The sequence below is a fragment of the Bicyclus anynana genome, chromosome 12 (genome assembly GCF_947172395.1).
Source record: "Bicyclus anynana chromosome 12, ilBicAnyn1.1, whole genome shotgun sequence".
NCBI classification, from domain to species: Eukaryota; Metazoa; Arthropoda; class Insecta; order Lepidoptera; family Nymphalidae; genus Bicyclus; species Bicyclus anynana.
In genome coordinates, this window is record NC_069094.1 from 9686696 (window position 1) to 9705651 (window position 18956).

At 36.6% G+C, this 18956-nt stretch overlaps 2 protein-coding genes across 3 annotated transcripts in view; one reads left to right on the plus strand and one right to left on the minus strand.

The window, feature by feature from the left end:
- LOC112049762 (uncharacterized) overlaps positions 1-10100 on the plus strand; it is a 105991-nt gene extending 95891 nt beyond the window's left edge. Inside the window, exons 23-36 of one of the 2 annotated variants that reach the window (XM_024087791.2) lie at positions 72-613; positions 827-1039; positions 1124-1279; positions 1406-1547; positions 1844-1915; positions 2136-2326; positions 2531-2704; positions 2973-3149; positions 3728-3889; positions 4501-4625; positions 5239-5389; positions 7382-7580; positions 8287-8612; positions 8975-10100. In XM_024087791.2, the coding sequence (XP_023943559.2) occupies positions 72-613; positions 827-1039; positions 1124-1279; positions 1406-1547; positions 1844-1915; positions 2136-2326; positions 2531-2704; positions 2973-3149; positions 3728-3889; positions 4501-4625; positions 5239-5389; positions 7382-7580; positions 8287-8612; positions 8975-9006 (2662 nt within the window). In that variant the 3' untranslated portion in view covers positions 9007-10100. The remainder of the gene's footprint in view (positions 1-71; positions 614-826; positions 1040-1123; positions 1280-1405; positions 1548-1843; positions 1916-2135; positions 2327-2530; positions 2705-2972; positions 3150-3727; positions 3890-4500; positions 4626-5238; positions 5390-7381; positions 7581-8286; positions 8613-8974) is intronic. The other variant, XM_024087792.2, reaches the window with a different exon arrangement.
- Positions 10101-10778: 678 nt separating this feature from the next.
- Positions 10779-18675, minus strand: LOC112049764 (probable phosphoserine aminotransferase). Its single transcript, XM_024087793.2, has 8 exons — positions 18412-18675; positions 18199-18329; positions 16768-16883; positions 15557-15718; positions 13529-13623; positions 12627-12796; positions 11931-12197; positions 10779-11069 (listed from the first exon to the last, which is right to left on the minus strand). Exons 1-8 carry the CDS (start codon positions 18460-18462, stop codon positions 10964-10966), a joined length of 1098 nt encoding a protein of 365 aa, XP_023943561.1. The 5' UTR covers positions 18463-18675; the 3' UTR covers positions 10779-10963.
- Between the last annotated feature and the right edge of the window lie 281 nt (positions 18676-18956).

Below are 18956 nucleotides of genomic sequence, written 5' to 3' on the forward strand. Positions count from 1 at the left end.
TTGTTTTTAGTAATGTATAGTTTTTTTGTAATAATATTTATTCTTATATTTGTGTATAATCTATTTTACAGTATGTGGGTAACTCTGGGAAAACCTCAATCGGACAATCCAAAAGCTTATACTGAAGCGGGCTTCCAAGGACATTTAACAAAAGTACAAATTTGGAATAGAGCACTTGACGTAACTAATGAAATACAAAAACAAGTACGCGACTGCAGGACCGAACCAGTCTTATACAACGGCCTGGTGCTCACTTGGGCAGGGTACGATGATACTATTGGTGGAGTAGAAAGAATCGTACCATCGCATTGTGGACAAAGGGTTTGTCCAAACGGCTATACCGGTGCTAAATGCCAACAACTTCAAGTTGACAAGGAACCACCAAGAGTTGATCGCTGTCCAGGTGATCTGTGGATTATAGCAAGCAACGGATCAACAATTGTAAATTGGGACATGCCTGTATTTAGTGATAACGTTGGTGTTGCGAAAGTAGTAGAGAAATCAGGACATAAACCTGGTCAAAACCTTGCCTGGGGAGTATATGATATTGCCTACATTGCTTACGATAACGCAGGAAATGCTGCTACCTGTACATTCAAAGTAACCGTATTGTGTAAGTATTACTTTTCAATTCTAAAATTCCTTAAAATCGTAATAGTTTTCTTAGGATGCCACAGTATATTGTTTTCAAACTGACATCAGTTTGTTCACCACCCAAAATAAATTTAAATTATTGTGATACTGAATTTTAGGAAGCTCTGATTGTTTGTTCGAGTATTACTAAAACTAATATTTTAATTTAATGATTGTTTTGCTTTATTTACAGTTGAATTCTGTCCACCTTTACCTGATCCGCTGGGAGGATATCAATCTTGCCGGGACTGGGGTGCTGGTGGTCAATTCAAAGTATGTGAAATCGCCTGCCGAGATGGCTTAAGATTCTCACAACCAGTGCCACCTTTCTACACTTGTGGAGCTGAAGGCTTCTGGCGTCCTACAACTGATCCAACATTACCGCTCGTGTATCCAGCTTGTTCCCGTATGTTAAAGTTGACTTATAATTTTCTTACTATATTGTAAAATGGTGAATTGTTATTTAAAGAAAATTATTGTATGTTTACAGCTGCTTCTCCTGCACAACGTGTCTTCAAAATATCAATGCAGTTCCCAAGTTCGGTCCTATGTAACGATGCTGGACAAGGTGTACTCAGACAGAAAGTCCGAAGTGCTATTAACCAACTTAACAGAGATTGGAACTTCTGCTCTTATGCTGTCGATGGTAATTATAATTATAATATTTCTGCAAATGTAGAAAAAAGTGAGATATAAATATTTCAACATAACATTAGCCGTATAAATGATAAATCATGTCCAAGCTTAACTGTGTGTTTTTATTATTGCAAAGGTACCCGCGAATGCAAAGAACTGGATATCAACGTAAAATGTGATCACCGAGGAAACTCACGTCAAACAAGACAAGTATCATCACCACCAACTGCAACATCCAAGGACACATATGTGCTAGATGCTATAATACCAGTCGAAGAGTAAGTATAACTGTTCCTAATCAATCATTAGATGAGTAAAAATAAGTAGTTTGTTTTAGAATCACTTACAATATAGGAAACGGAAAATAGTACAGTAGGTGTTGGTATAGTTGGTGAAATACGGAATTCTATCTTTAGTGCACTACTAAATCATATAATACTTTATTATCGCAAAACCATTGTAGCGGATCACTATCCAATTTTGTTTATAACTTAAGCACTAGATCACTTCGTTAATAACAAAGTGAGCATGGTTCTTTGGAAACACTTTTGCATGAATTTTATTTCGCACCTAGGACAAGGAGCAGTCGGGAGGGCCGTCAAATAGGAGACACATACAGTATTGACATCTCCTTCCCAGCGGTTATGTAAGTAATCTTCACTTTGCACAATTGCACTACATATTTCAAACTTAGACAACTAAGGGGGTTATTACTTGGAATTTGAAATCTTCGACCGGCGTTGACGCAAATATAATTGTATTCAAACGTGTTGCATTATCGTCACTAGTTGCTTAATTAATTCGCATGACAATAAACTTTGTGAATTACATTTACTGTAATACTAATTTGAAATTTTATATTTTAGCGACCCAGTAATCCATAACGGTAACAACGAACGCTCTACTGTAAAACGATTACTGGAGAAACTAATTCTCGAAGACGAACAATTTGATGTACGAAACATTTTGCCGAACACCGTCCCAGACCCGGCTAGCTTGAAACTGGAGTCAGATTATGCCTGTCCCATGGGACAGGTGGTCATGGCCCCAGATTGTGGTAAGTGTTTTATTTATTGTATTAGTGTGCTCCTTACTCTTTAGACTAAGAATGATAGTAGTTTATGTTTACTCGTATTCTATGTGTCCATTATATTATTTCAGTTTATATCAATAATGGTACAAAGACATCAATTGCTCTGAACTTACTACTTAACATTACAAATAAGTTCGACTGTATTAATCACGACAACGTTTGTTGCAGTATCTTGCGCTGTGGGCACTTTCCTCGATTCGGCAAGCGATTCCTGCAAACCATGTCCAACTGGCACGTACCAATCTGAAGCTGGTCAGTTACAGTGCACGCCTTGTCCAGCTATTGCCGGTCAGTCAGGAGTCACCCAAGCCTCTGGTGCCAGAAGTGCAGCTGATTGCAAAGGTTAGATATATTCATATACTTATTTTTTGCATTCCATTGTATCAATTGTGTACAATTAATAGTATCTACAACTGTGCTCTAATACCTGAATAATCTGACTATAACTGTAAATACATATTATATCCAATTGCTAAATTTTCATCAATCCGTTTGTTAACTTAACGCGTAAAATTGCTCTTGGCGTTTAAAATGACAAGGATCGAGTATCAGATCAAAATTTAACTTTATAATATCGGTTTTTAACTAATCGCATTTTTATCCCATCTAGAACGGTGTGCTGCTGGTAAATATTATGATGCTGAGGCAGATCTGTGTAGACCATGCGGTCATGGTTCATACCAGCCACGGGAAGGTGCATTCTCCTGTATCGCATGTCCGAGGGGACAAACTACACGAGCCACAGAAGCGGTGTCTGCTGCTGAATGCAGAGATGATTGTCCATCAGGTATTTAGTACACATTATCATCTTGTCTCTATCACAGGCTAAGTGGAATCCGTACCATGTGTTTTCTATTACCACTCGCTTCAGCCGTTAGATTAGACAAGATTGACCATCAAGTATTAAGTAAACATTATAATCTTGTAGAATTCGTACCATACGAGTATTTTTTCTATTTCCATTCGCTTCAGCCGTTGGATTAGACACGATTGACCATAAAGTATTATATCATCCTGCATCATCATGAAGTAATCACATCATTTATCATATTTTCCATATCTCAATAGTCATAAACCGTTTACTTCCATCAGACTTCTTCTTTCTCTCTTCTGTAGTTCTTCTTAATACATTTCCAATTAAATAACTGAAATCGTGACTGACACATTGCTATTTTACACGTACCCACTGATAAACGGTATATAGGATCATGATAAGAAAAAAATATTCCTGTAAAGTGGGGGAGCCTCAATTGGGCTTTTAAAAAAATAGACTGATGTCTGACGACGTCAGATGATGATCGGATGATGATGTCAGATTATTTTGATGGATGATGATGATTTTAATATACTTGTTTTATTCCAAAGGCGAGCAGTTAGCTAGCGACGGCGGCTGCGAGCCGTGTCCCCGCGGCACATGGCGCGCGACGGGCTCGGGTGCGTCGTGTGCGCCCTGCCCCCCTGGCACCACCACCCCGCACCCCGGGGCAGCCTCCCCCGACCAGTGCTCACTACCAGTCTGCAAACCAGGTAAGCGAGATGCCTTATTAGTGCGTTGCATTGCGACGTCGTAACGTATCAACGCATTTGTGGCATACAAATGCCACAAATGAGTTGCAACATCGCACAACGTCGCAGCGCAAAAGGACACACACACATCCAGTCTATGTAAACAATTAATCGAACACTGTCCGTTGTCACAATGAAGCTCCGTTGAAACATTGTATGGACGAAGAACGATCACAAATTGGTAACGCCAACATCATATGATTGACATATCATAGTACTAACGTTAAACTGACGTTAAACAAGCGTTCAAATACAACAAATTCATATCCAATTATACGTTCATACGACAGCGCTTTTAAAACACGACGCATTTTTATCGATCAGTGTTGCCTTTTCAATTTTTGCGTTGGAAATAGACGCCTGCTGACGCAGGGTTTTAACGCATCGCTTTTTTAACTCCCGTGCGAATGAGGCCTTAAATTTTTTGATACTTCAATAGCTGCATTACTAAACAGTATCGCCCCATTTTGATATATTAGTTTTTTCGGATTGATACCCACTATCGAAGCAATTTTGAAGACATAATATTTTCGTATAAATTATAAGTTAATTAGAACATTTTAATATTCCAGGTTCATATCTCAACGTAACTCTCAACACCTGCATACAATGTAGGAAGGGCACCTACCAGTCGGAGACACAGCAGACGCTCTGTATTCCTTGCCCGATCAACACCAGTACTAGAGGACCTGGAGCGGTAAGTTTCATGCAGTAATTTGAATACTTTCTATTCCGTAATAGCACCACTCTGTAACAAAGTCAACAACTCACAATATGAGTCTCAAATGTGTGTCTTTTTTGCACAAGTTAGTCCTTGACTACAATCTCACCTGATGTCTGATAAGTCTGATGCAAATGGAGTAGGATGAAAATCCCCTTTCGGTTTCTACACGACATCGTACTGGAACACAAAATGGCTTGGACGTCTTTGCCAGAGGGTGGTAACTAGCCATGGCCGAAGCTAGCCAGACCTGGACCAATGAAGAAAACCTCAATCGGTCCAGCCGGGAATCGCACCCAGGCTTCCGTCTTGTAAATCCACCGTGCAAACCACTGCGCCAAGGCCGTCAAATCTCTCTTTCTCTATAATAGCATGGACGATTCCTTCTGATTGTCCCAAGGGAAATAAAACACATGAAAGATCACTTGGTCAATGTTAAAATTATGTAAAATTTTTAAAGCTAATTATAACTATTTATTTATTGTAAGAGATAACACAGAAAAAACACTAACAACAATTTGAAACTCTGCTCTTTGTTACAACTTCAATATGAAATTATTGTAACGATTTCCATTAATTTTCTTTCTAGGTATCTGAATCAGACTGCACAAATCCATGTGAGATGAGCGGTCCCAACAAGCACTGTGACACGAACGCCTACTGCCTTCTGATCCCTGAAACCAGTGAATTCAAGTGCCGATGCAAACCTGGTTTCAATGGCACTGGGGAATATTGTACAGGTAAGAAAAACTAATACTTTTTCAATTAAGCTAAGTATGGTAGAGTAGTTTACGGAAAATGAATTTTTATACACTAGTTTGTAAATGAAACTTCGTTCAGCAAGGATGAGCAGGTATTCGCATCATTAACCCCAAAGAACAAAGTCGTATGAAACGAGTTGATGTTTTGCTAGAAAAATATAATACGTAGGTAATATACACAAATAAGCAAAGCCGTGATAGCCCAGTGGATATGATCTCCGATTCCGGGGCATGCACCTTTAATTTCTTAGTTATGCGCATTTAAAAAAAATTAATATCAAGTGTTTCAAACGGTGAGGGGAAACCTGCATACCAGAGAATTCTCTGCGTGTGTGAATTCTGCCAATCCGCATTGAGCCCGCGCCAGCGTGGTGGACTTTTACCCCTCTCATTCTGAGAGGAGACTCGAGCTCAGCAGTGAGCCAAATATGGGTTGTTATTGATGAAGCAAAATAAAATTATGTATGTGGTATGGCTATATCTAATAGGTTTTGTTTATTTTTATAACTCAGAAATATTTATAGTTTGGTGTAACTTCAAACATTTCTTGTGAAAATGATTAAGTAGTCTTGTAAATAGGAATTTGTACGAGGGGCTGTACTAAATTTTAGATTTTGAGCAGCGTGATGGGTCTAAGCTGCAACTTCCTTCTCCATAAGTAGGCCAATCAAAAAGGCTGATATTGTTCAACCACCATAAAACTGGTGAAATCCTAGGTAAAGAAAGATGAAAGCTGTTATATGTTACGTTGTTTGTTAAGTACCTAAATATTACATAATGTTATTTCTATCTACTATCTACCTACACAACTACAGTAAACACAGGATTAAGTACAATAAATAGTTACTCATATTTCTTTATTAATAATTACAAATTCAATATGTAAAGTGCAAATGCGGTCAATGAATATTTTATACAATTCGGTGAAATTTGCACTGGTTAAATTTAACCGTTTGATGTTGTTTTAGTATTCATTGCATGATTGTGTATTGTAATGTTGGCGATGAAAATTACCGTCAAATGAATAATAATGGAGACTGTATTACTGTTATATACAAAATATGATTACGTAGTATTAATTAATTTTACATGAACCTAAGGCCGCTTAGCCTATGATCACTAGTTATACATGAACCGCTATTGCAGTCAGAGAACAGCTTCAAACTGCCATCGATAACTGACCGAGCAGTTGTCTTAACTGCTCGAGCATTTGCAAATTTCAATAGTTCTTGTATTTTTATTGCAATTAGTGCGTCAATGTTACTTTCTTATTTACACCCTCGGCATATTAAGCTTTCGGTTCTGGACATTACTTTTAACATCTGATAATGATCGTTAAAGGTTTGAACATTATATCTATGGGTACACCAACTAGCATTGTAGCTACGTGGTAGCCTGGTACGTTTAAACTTCATAGTTGCCTTGGCCTTGTAGTTGGCTGTTATAATAGGCTATTCACTTTATAAATGCAAATGCACTGCCTATCCTGAGGAGCACGAACTTATATTAGACAAAGAATATTCCATTTTGTGTCATTTGCATTTGTTAAACATCTTATGCACGTGTCGGAAACGGGTAGATATCAGAAACGGATTTAAAGGGCTAAATACTATGATTGAATGAAAGTCTGTCAGGTCTAACAATTCCTACCAAGAATGTTACCAATAAACCCTCGAATGGCAGAAAATAACCTTGAGTGAAGTTCCGGACTTGTGACCGAAGGATGTAGGGCTAACGACGACTTTCAAAATTAGTTAACACTCCGCTTCTCCACTGAAGTCATTCTCCCGCCTATACCAAAATAATCCATGAAACCAAAGGTGTGGACGGATCGAACGTCGCTACAAGAATGAGCTAGGCAGCCCGAGCGGTTTACCACTACTCAACATCTAACTCACTGAACATTTCGTACTATCTCAGCTCGTGCCGACATATAGTGCATATACTCAAAGAGTGTTTGGTATGTTACAGATGTTTGCGATGACTTCTGTGACAACGGCGGCGAGTGTGTGAAGGACCAGCGCGGCGAGCCGAGCTGCAGATGTACCGGCTCCTTCACCGGCCGCCACTGCAGGGACAAGAGCGAGTTCGCGTACATAGCCAGCGGCGTCGCTGGTGGAGTCATCTTCATCATATTCCTAGTGCTGCTTGTTTGGATGATCTGTGCCAGGTTTGTGTTCATTGCTATCGACATACCGACTATCGACCGTGATAGCCCAGTGGAAATGACCCCTTGCCTCCGATTCCGGAGGTTCGGAGCATGCACCTCTAACTTTTCAGTTGAGCGCATTTTAAGAAATTAAATGTCACGTGTCTCAAGCGGTGAAGGAAAAACATCGTGAGGAAACCTGCATACCAGAGAATTTTCTTAATTGTCTGCGTGTGTGAAGTCTGCCAATCCGCATTGGGCCAGCGTGGTGGACTATTATTGGCCTAACCCTATCTCATTCATTCAACTCGACTTTTTAAAGTTCGTTCTCAAAGGAAACAGCGCAACCCAAGACCAGTCCGACTGTTTGTCTGTCCATTTGTCTCTCAAGATCTCTGGATAGCGTGGAAAATAATATCGTCTTATATTACAAGTATAGGGATAAATCTGAAATCTATAGATCTGTAATGAAGTCAAAAATCATCATTTAATGTACATAATTAATTATCGAGATTAATTAAGGAAATGTGTAGTAATAATATGTAACTAAAAATTTGTACGAAACCATTTGTACAGTACGTGAGCCCGACCAAAGTGCGGGTCGGACGAACTCACGGTCTATAGTTCACGTGCTATGTCATAATATTTATTTACTACTCATGTGCATCTACAAATGTTCCAAATAAAAATTAAAAATAACCAATTTATATTATAATTTTTCACACAGATCATCGAAAAAGAGAGAACCAAAGAAGACACTCACACCAGCTATAGACCAAAACGGATCTCAAGTGAACTTCTATTACGGAGCGCACACGCCGTACGCAGAATCTATAGCGCCTTCACACCACTCCACCTACGCGCACTATTACGATGACGAAGAAGACGGCTGGGAGATGCCCAACTTCTACAACGAAACGTATATGAAAGAGAGTTTGCACAATGGAATGAATGGTAAAATGAATAGTTTGGCGCGGTCAAATGCCAGCATATATGGAACAAAGGAAGATTTATACGATAGATTAAAAAGGCACGCGTACCCTGGTAAGAAAGGTTGGTATTTGGGGCACTTAGACTAGTGCGCACTTTTCTCTTTTTTTGCAGCAATTTCACGTTCCATAGCTTATGTAGTTCGGACGTTTAGCTCTGAAATACTTCTATACCAAAAATTCTCGTATCTTGTTCAAGGTTATCTATATAAACTCTTCTTACACAAATATATTTCGCCTTCACGTTATTTTATTCAGGACTTGGTTAATTCTTTATTTTTATCGAAGACGCAATTCACAAAACTTGTTGCGTGCAAATAGATAAACTGATCTGTTTTGTTATTTTGCCTCGGAAAAACAACTTGCATGACGATAGACAATGATGCAATAACAAAATGACTTTATGCCTTTATCTTTTCGTTTCAGATAAGAGTGACAGCGACAGTGAGGGTCAATAAACATAGAAGAGGGCTATTTTGTCGCATTCTGGTCAAACTTACATAATACTTTATCGTATTAATGTTGACACTCGGTACCTTCATATAAAACCAATGCAATTTATCTAAAGAATTTACTTTCTTTAATACGAGTACATTACCGAGATGTTTTTTTTTTTATAAATCTTTGTACTCAACTAGCTTTATGATTAGTTTTAATTTTTACAAGGCACGTGGATTAACACACTCACTGTTTAAAATTGCAGCCCCACCAAATATATATTGTATGTCACAAATCACTATAAGCGTAATAGCGAAGTTAAAGGATCTTTAGCAATTTAGATTGATTTACCAAAAACAGTGAATGTGTTGATGTTCAGAGATTAATATTTTCAACGAAAAAAAATGCTCAAAATATTTTTAGACGAAGACCAAATTATACAGGTCCGGTAGTAGATCTTATATTTTAGAATCTCTACATTTTCTTATCGAAAGACATTCCGACTACATTCCAATTTTTCTTTTTTTTTATTATTTAATTATATTTTTTTATAACAATAAAATGTAAATATGCGTTTTAATTAAATATTTGTATATTTATGATAGACCTCAGAAAAGTGGTGTTAGTTTTTAGGTATACATTATAATTTGCTATTAGTTTTAGGTAGACATTTGCGTGAGCGATGTTAAATAAAAGTTGTGTTGATATTGTAAGTCAAATGTTTATGTTGTATTATAAACCGGACTGTACCTACTTACTGTATTTTATATATATCAATATTACTTAATTGTAAAAATGTGTGTGGGTGTATATTAGGAACGAATGTATAGAATGTTTTATATTATATACGTGACTACATTTAGGTGAATTTAATTTAATAAGCATAATATTAGTTTTATACAGGAACTTAATATTTTACAATGTTTTTTATACTTAAATGAAAAAAGATATAAACTTTACCCTAACAACCGATTTTATAAAATAATACGCAATTGTAAAATACTCAAGATTACAACTCGTATGTATTCCATCACAATGAATACCACTATAGGGATTACCTATTAACAGTAATATACTTTTACAAAAAAATAAATTAACATTATGTATTGAATAATGTTTTGTTTTATTTGTAATATATTATACCTATACATTTGTAATATTTGTAATGTATTACAGGATCATAATTAGCACCAGCACTTATAATTATTATTATTAATTATTAAGTTACTTAGTTAGTGTAAGAGTCGCAGAGTCGCGATAGCCCAGTGGATATGACCTCTGCCTTCGATTCGGAGGGCGTAAGTTCGAATCCGGTCCGGGGCATGCACCTCCCACTTTTCATTTGTGTGCACTTAAATATCACGCGTCTCAAACGGTGAAGGAAAAACATCGTGAGGAAACCTGCTTATCTGAGAATTTTCTTAGTTCCCTACGTATTTGAAGTCTGCCAATCCGCATGGGGCCAGGCAAGCGTGGTGGACCTAACCTAACCTCTCATTTTGAGAGGAGACTCATGCTCAACAGTGAGTTGAATATGGGTTGTTTATGAAGTTAATATTCATGAAATAAGTGTTACATTTGAGTCTCAGTAACCAGGGTTTTTTTTGTTTAAAGATGTACCTGTAATCCGTGGGGTACTTAATATTTATAGGGTATCAGGGTTGTCAAAATGCCATGGGCATACGAAACAAAGGACTCCCGGGTCCTAATAAAATCCTGAGAACTACATTAAATGCAAAAACTGAAGCCACGTAACTCAGTACAGAAAATTAAATAATGATCAAATAAAAAGTTGTTGTTGTTAAAAAATATATTTATTACAAATAAAAACATAAAACGAATGACACTTTTATAAATAATGACATTTCTTATCCTAAATTCAGTTACAATTAGGTATATACCTATTAAAACAAAAACACGAACTTAAATTTTGAAAATACCTTCAGTGATAATACAAAAGTTTTTGAAATTCTTTATTTACTTAGCATGTTTCTTGTAGAATTCTTTCATGTAGTTTGCTAAAGTTTGTACCTCTTCCAACGTGACTGCATTGTATGTCGAGGCACGAATTCCTCCGACATCTCTGAAAATTTATAACCAAGTTTAGTAATCGATTTTTACTAAGTACATTATGAATTTCTTATGCACAATGTCAAAATTACTGAGCAATCAACTTAAACACGTAAAGTGCAAACACTGTGTAAACTCTATAACAACATTTTATAGCGTTATAGAGAGTGGTTCTTATACGGAATGAAGTAAAATGTATGAGTAAAACTTTTTCGACAATACACAGTGATTTTCTTATACTAACCGTGTTTAATATTTGAAAGATTGTGAGCAACTAATAATATGATAACGTATTATAAGTCCATGACTTCTTCTACGTGCAATCCCAATTTGTAAACAAAAGAACGAATTTCTTAGAAATGTTTATTTTATTGCATGTTGCCGACAGTCGTGTTGATTAGTTTATTATGGGCTAGGATGACAAAACGACAAAAGAACGTCAACAGGTGCGCGCTTACACTAATTTTCGCAAAAAAGGTTCTTTTTTTTTCTTAAATTGTTGACGTTATAGAGAGGTTGTAACGCATTACAGAGTGTAACGCATACCAAAGTGTAATCAACCAAAGCTATGTGATGTCGACGCTTTAGGGAGTTTAGCGTTAAATCGAGTGACGTTATATGGAGTTTACACTGTATTTAAATTCAAACCATAAACATATACGTATTATCATAAAGTTATCAATGTCCAATTGATCTCTGTAAGGCATCTAGTTTGCTTAAATACTTGTAGGTCAACTTAATACTTTACTAACTTAATAGGAAACAAACCTATCGTACCGTAACCCTTATCTATCATTTAGTTTACAGATATCAAGTTATGTTTCCTCTTAGTTTCTGGAATATTTGATAGCTTTAAACAATTTCTGTAAGTTACCTGTGTCCTTTTAGTTGAATTAGGTTTAAGGCTTCAGCTCCTTTCAAAAACTCTTTTTCCAGTGCATCATCACCAGTTGGAGACCCGATTCTGAATGGGATATTCATTTTACTTCTCACAGCTTTAGCAACCGGTGCGTAGTAGAAACCATTGGACTCTTCGATGATATCATAAATGAGAGAAGATTTCTTAGTCGCCAATTCAGCCATTTTATCTAGACCTCCTTTTTTTACAATCCATTGTAAAACTCTTCCCATTACTAGGATCCTGAAAGTTTAATTGATTTTTAAACTACGGTTCGAACCTATACGTAACATCCTTAGGGAACATCATAAATTTCAATCATCAATCAATCAATTATGTATTACAACTAAGGTAAGTAATGTTTATACATGTAATAGACCTTTTTATATACTAACCGACGTCCCGCGGTTTTACTCTTTCCCTTCCCGTGAGAATACGGATATATAATATAGCCTATTACATCCAAAAATAAAGTGGCTTTCTAGTGGTATAATAATTTTCAAAATCGTTTTAGTAAATCCATAGATTATCGCCTTCCAATACCACAAACTTTATCTCTGTCAAAAACTAGTACTTATAGATTTAAACTTAGACGTTTTTGAGCGAGAAAGTTATTGGTTTACGATTTAGAAGAGTTTGGCAGGAATGGATGTTAAAGATTTCTTAACTTACGCAAACATAGGTGGTGTGTTCAGGATGGAGTCAGCTTTGGCATTTACAGTCCAGTCAAGGATCGAGGGACAAATTGGAAGTGCTTGGTTGAGAAGATCCTCTCTTACTATTACAAGAACTACTCCCGCGGTTCCGATGTTCTTCTGAGCTCCACCATAGATCACGCCGAACTGTGATGAAAATTATTAGCTTAGAAACTTAATAAGCATTATGAATTATCATCATCATCATCAATATAAGCCGATAAACGTCAACTTCTTGACATAAGCCTCTTGCATGGACTTCCAAACACAACGGTTTCAAGCCGCCAGCATCCAGCGGCCACCTAGTGGGGGGTTGACCAACACTGCGCTTTCCGGCGCGGGGTCGCCATTCCAGAACCTTATGACGCCAATATCCATCGGCTCTTCGAACTATGTGGCCTGCCCATTGGCTCTTCAGTGTTTCAATTAATTTCACTTCACTTTATTCGCGACTCGCTCAGCAGTCAGTGACTTTGGTTCATCTGCGGATCTCCTAATTTCTGATTCGATCACGCAGAGAAACTTCAAGCATAACTCGTTCCATCGCTCGCTGAATGACTTTGAGCCTTCTAATAAGGCCCATTATGAATTATAAATGAACGATTTCCATTCATCATAATATTTATCACGATCAAAACAATTGATTATTATTATAATTGAATTTCTTTGATACCAATGATAAGGGACTTTCTAGGAAATTTGGAATTTTATATCTTCAGACTTCATTTCTATTGATGTAGACAGATAATATGGGTAATAACAGTCTATGTCATATGAATAAAAGCGAAATTGTCATGAAATAGTATTCCACGTTCCAAATATAAAAAATAAGTGGGCAAAATTAGTTCGTAGAAACGAAGAAAGTTTTCACGAACCTACCTTTGAGACATCAACTTTTTTGGACATAAAATTTGATGACATATCAGCTACCAAAGGGACACCTTTCGTGTCAGGAATTGAGTCGAACTCGACGCCTGAAAGAAAAAAGGTAGGTATAAAAAACGACATTATTTTTACGGCACTTGTGGCGCAATGATATATGCAGTAGATTTACAAGACGATACCCGGCTGGGCTAATGTTCTTAATTGGTCCAGGTCTGGCTGATGACCCTACCAGCAAAGTCGTACCGCCCAGCGATTTGACGTTTCGGTATGATATCGTGTAGAAACCGAAATTATGTGGATTTTCATTCGACTTCTAACAAGTTAGCCCGCTTTCATTTAAGATGCATCATCACTTATCATCACGTGAGACTGTAGTCCAGGGCTTACCTACTTGTAAAGAAATAAAAAAAATTAAACCATCGAATATTATCTCACTACCAAAAATAGATTATATTGTGTTATTTTTCTACTGTTAGATAAGAGATAAGAGCGTTTCTATACAATTAGGTATGTATGTAATCTATATTCGTACTTATATAAAAAATGAGAAAGTGAAATTGTTTGTTTGTTTACTATGCTTTCACGACTAAACCATTAAACCAATTTCAAAAATTGTTTTACCAATGGAAAGGTACATTATTAGTGAGTAACATAATAAATATTTCATTCCCGTTTTTCTACGGGAATTTAAACTACGCAGGTAAAACCATGGGACAACCGCGAGTATACCTATTATAAATTTATAACTTGGTTGTTTGTTAGCAAAGCAATTCAAAATAAATAGTAAGTGCTATCAGATAAAGAGTCATTATGGGATCAAATCGACGATAAAATGTAAAACTGTTGTAATACGAGTATATTATAAAACTGGACGATCACAATTGTGGAGAAGTAGATACAGCTTTTACCTTGGTATTCTGAAATGAATTTTAAGACTGAGCTTCGTTTTTATATACACTAAAGCTCGGGATATGAGCATGGAAGTACGTGATCGGAGTTCACAAAGAGGGCATTTAGGTATACTATTCACGATTTTAAAAAGTAAAACTTTCTTGTCTTGCACTACTATAGCTTGGCAACTCCGTTCGTAACACTCTCGATGGTCCGCGCGTGTCGGGGGGCGTGTAGTGTTGAATGAAAAACCCGCGACTGATGCACCTCACTTCCCCGCACGATTTCACACTTTCGCAGTTTTCCCCCCCGTCGCCCGCATATCATGTGAGTGTCATCAACGAACTTGCCAGATTATACTAACTAATTACTAAATTTATGTATACTCGTATTATAATTGATTATCAACCCATATTCGGCTCACTGCTGAGCTCGAGTCTCCTCTCAGAATGAGAGGGGTTAGGCTAACAGTCCACCACGATGGCTAAATGTGGATTGACAGACTTCACACACGCAGAGAGTTAAAAAAAATTCTCTGGTATGCAGGTTTCCTCACGATATTTTTCCTTCACCGATTGAGATACGTGACATTTAATTTCTTTAAATGTACACAGCAGAAAAGTTGGAGGTGCATGCCCAGGAACGGATTCGAACCCACACCCTCCGGAATCGGAGGCAGAGTTCATAACCACTGAGCTATCATGACTTACCGTATTACAATATACTATCAGAACTCCGCGGTTTCACTCGCGTAGTGGATAAACTATACGGGGTAAACTAAGGCCTATATTACTTCTTGATATTGCATGTAGCTTTCCTTTGGTGGAAGAATTTATTTTTTTAATTCGGTTTTTGAATTTACTGGTTACATACAAATCTTTCCACTTTATAATATTAATGTAAATAAACCAAAATAAGGTTACCCAACCATACTGTGGTTCAACTAATTATTGAATAAAGAACTGATCGAAGAAAAAGCCTGAACTGGTCGTTTGAAGAATAAAAACGAACCTTTCAATACACACCATTTCAACGATTTCCCGAACGCTTTAGCTGGAAAAGTAATTTGTCCTTTTCGGAGTACAAAAAACCTTTGTAAGATTTTATCGCGAGAACAGATTTGCCACCTACCGTGAATCGTCTCATTTGTACAAATGTAAACGTATGAGGCGTTAGGGTCGAGGTTCCAGGTCGACTGGTCCGGGATATCCACGTAGCGATCCGTAGGCGGTAGCACCATGTTCACTTTGCCGTATTTCTTTGCTTCTTTAGCTGCCTTTGCAGACCATGCTCCTTTAAAGATTTTAAAAATATTATTAAGTATATCACTCTACAACAGATTCCAGGGTGCGGATTCGAATCCGGTCCGGGGCATGCATTTAAAGAAATTAAATATCACGTGTCTCAAACGGTGAAGGAAAAACATCGTGAGGAAACCTGCTTACCAGATAATTTTCTTCATATAATTCATATGTGAAGTCTGCCAATCCGCATTGGGCCAGAGTGGTGGACTATTGGCCAAACCCCTTTCATTCTTAGAGGAGACTCAAGCTCAGTAGTGAGCCGAATATGGGTTGATAATAATGATGATGATATCACTGATAGCTAAACCTAGCTGTTTTACCCGCGTAGTTCTTATTCACGTAAGAATACAGAATAAAATATAGCCTATGTTTCCCCTGATAATGTAGCTTTCTATTGGTAAAATAACCTTTAGTCACTTGAACATTCGGCACATTTGTATATTATGTTTCACATAAAAATGACAGAAGTCGATAAATGAAGAATAAAAGTATCTTGATTAAGTAAGTATTAAAAGGATAGTAATGTAATTTTCAATAGAAGAGATTAGGTTGAGATACATTTGGTTTGATTGTACGTAGCAACGAAAACGTGGGCTTCACTAATCACAAGTAAAAGATACAGTAGAATAGAATTCATTTTCAATAGATAGGTACAATCTACGTATTTGATTCGTTGATTCTAATAACGAATATCATTGATAATAACTATTTATTACTGGATGACGTCTATATTTAGATTATCCTAGGTAAATGAGGTTTTAACAATAACAATACTTTTTCCTTCCTCAACAATAGTTAATTATACGTGTGATTTGCATTACATAATAGTATACAGATTTTTTTTTTAAATATTCGCCATATCTTTTTTTTTGAATATGACTAATATTCCCATACCCCTCCAACTAGTCAGGAAAGACTGTATTAAGAGTGGGTACGAGAATAGATCAACGGGGCGGGGATCGAACCACCACCCTCGGTGATGAGTCCGACCGCTCTTACCGTTGAGCTATTGGTAACATACCTAAGTCTAAAACATACCTGTAACTAGATAATCAGCGGTTCCAGTTCTAGAGATCAAGTTTAATGGTACTCCAGCAAACTGTCCTTGCCCACCGCCGGACAAGAACAAAATTTTGTAGTTGCTTGGGACATTCCTAAGAAAAAACAAAAACCACCAATCAGTTCCATTCCGTAAAGGTTAAACAGAGTGAATAAATAATATCCCCTTATATCTACTCATATACTAATATTCTAAATGCGAAATTAAGTCTGTCTGTCTGTTACCTTTTCTTGGCTAAACGGCTCAACCGATCAAGATAGATACATAGATTTCCAGCGGACGAAGTCGCAGGAGTCCACTAGTAGGTACTCGTATCTGTCAACTATTACCTCAGTCAGACCGTCATTGATGGAAGCACAAATGATTTTAACGCCAGGAATTGTGCATAAACGCAATTCAAGACAAAACTAAAAAAAAACATTCAAAAAAATGTTTTGCAGAATTTTCTAAACATCGTAATTACGTCGTTACTTAAGGTAAAAATTATACATGTATTAATTAGTAAAATAAATCAAAGGGAATAATTTTCCACACAAGTAGAATCAATGTCACGGTCAAAACAATAATTCTTGATTGACCCCGAATTCAGATATTAGGACATTGAACCTCCTATGTAGCAACACACCTACTAATGTTACAAAAATTCTCCTTTAGATTATAATCAGCTTATGATCGAAGCTATTTATGATATCTGTTGATTTTTAAATTTAACTTTAATTACTTTCGTAACTTTGTACCAAAGTTATTGGATTTAGGAAACCGTTATCGTTTTCATACAAAAATCTTTATATGTAGATTGTAGGTACTCGTAGGTACAGCATTAGCTTTTAGCGTTTTCTGTTCTGTCATATGTACCTACTTACTAGCGGACGCCCGCGACTTCGTCTGCCTTTAACCCTCCTTAATCCGGCTCTGTCGCAAAATCCGTTGTTAGCGAAAATCTACTAATTATATACTACGTCCTTGCCAAATTTCATCTTAGTACGTCAAGCAGTTTTAGAGATTTCGTTATGAGTGACTTTAGTATTTGGATTTGTTACAAAAACAACTCTTATCTAAACTAACGGCATAAAAATAAACACATCACACAATTTATGCAAGCATCCAACTTATATGAAAATATATTATACCTAATAGAATACCTATAGTTGTTTGTTTATTTGAAATAAAACCTAGATAAAAATTATTATCAATTCTTGACCTGAGTTCAATAAACTCACAGTTAGATAACCTTCAATGTGTTATAATCAAATAATCTGAATAATGTCAGCTAATTAATATCTATTAAAATAATTTAAAGTTAAATTTAACTGCTAAAATTTTACCAAGAGGGTATTTAAAGGTTTGTAACACATTAGCGACTATAAGGAAACTTCGAATACTTATTAGCATAATAATGAGTTACTTACATTAAATTCCTTACAACATCTTGCACTTCCTTATTCAATTTAAAATAAGTCGGTGTCCTGTGACTGGTTTCCATTATGCTTATTCCTGTTCCATCGAAGTTAGTGAATTCGTCCTTTAATATGTCATACACCTAAAAGTATTCATATTTGTTAAAATATTTCAAAAAATACAAAAAGGATTAATAATATTTGTTGTTGATACAATTAACTCACTTCTTCTGGTAATTTGGCCGGTCCTGCACCAAAGTTATGTATTTTACCCATGTTTTTAATAACGGTATTTGCATATACGAGGGACACAAGTGCGCGTACTAAGTTATCGTGCTCAACTGGTTTGGTTTGTTGCTCGGCGTTACGTCCGATTGACTCGACGCGGTAAATATTATCTCGATTAGTGCTCGTAGCTGACTATAAATGCTAAAAACTGTGTCGTGTGCCTTTGAGTCGCGTGCATCTGAGACTCTGAGCCGTGCGCGACAATGACGATACAATTTGGAATATTAATTACATCAGCTTCAGCTATTTAGTCAAAGTCATTATTATAATGTTCGAGACAATGATTAGTAATTATTACACGTTACGAGTAAAGTTTCCACGGTAAACGTAGTAGTATAATGTTGAGAAGTACCTTTACAATTTAATAGGATAATATCGGCTTAGTTGATGAAAGTTTGATGTCAAGTAAACTTATCAAGCCTGTTCTCGCTAAGGTTATCGCCCTGTAGTTCTTTCTTGTTGACTGCATTGCAGAGCTCTTT

Bases quoted from the DNA above. Each gene is read 5' to 3' on its own strand.
- LOC112049764 (XM_024087793.2), bottom strand. From the start codon at position 18,462: ATGGGTAAAATACATAACTTTGGTGCAGGACCGGCCAAATTACCAGAA. The intron at 18,330-18,411 runs GTGAGTTAATTG...GAATACTTTTAG, and splicing joins CGGCCAAATTACCAGAAGAA to GTGTATGACATATTAAAGGA. The intron at 16,884-18,198 runs GTAAGTAACTCA...GTTTTTTCTTAG, and splicing joins GATGTTGTAAGGAATTTAAT to GAATGTCCCAAGCAACTACA.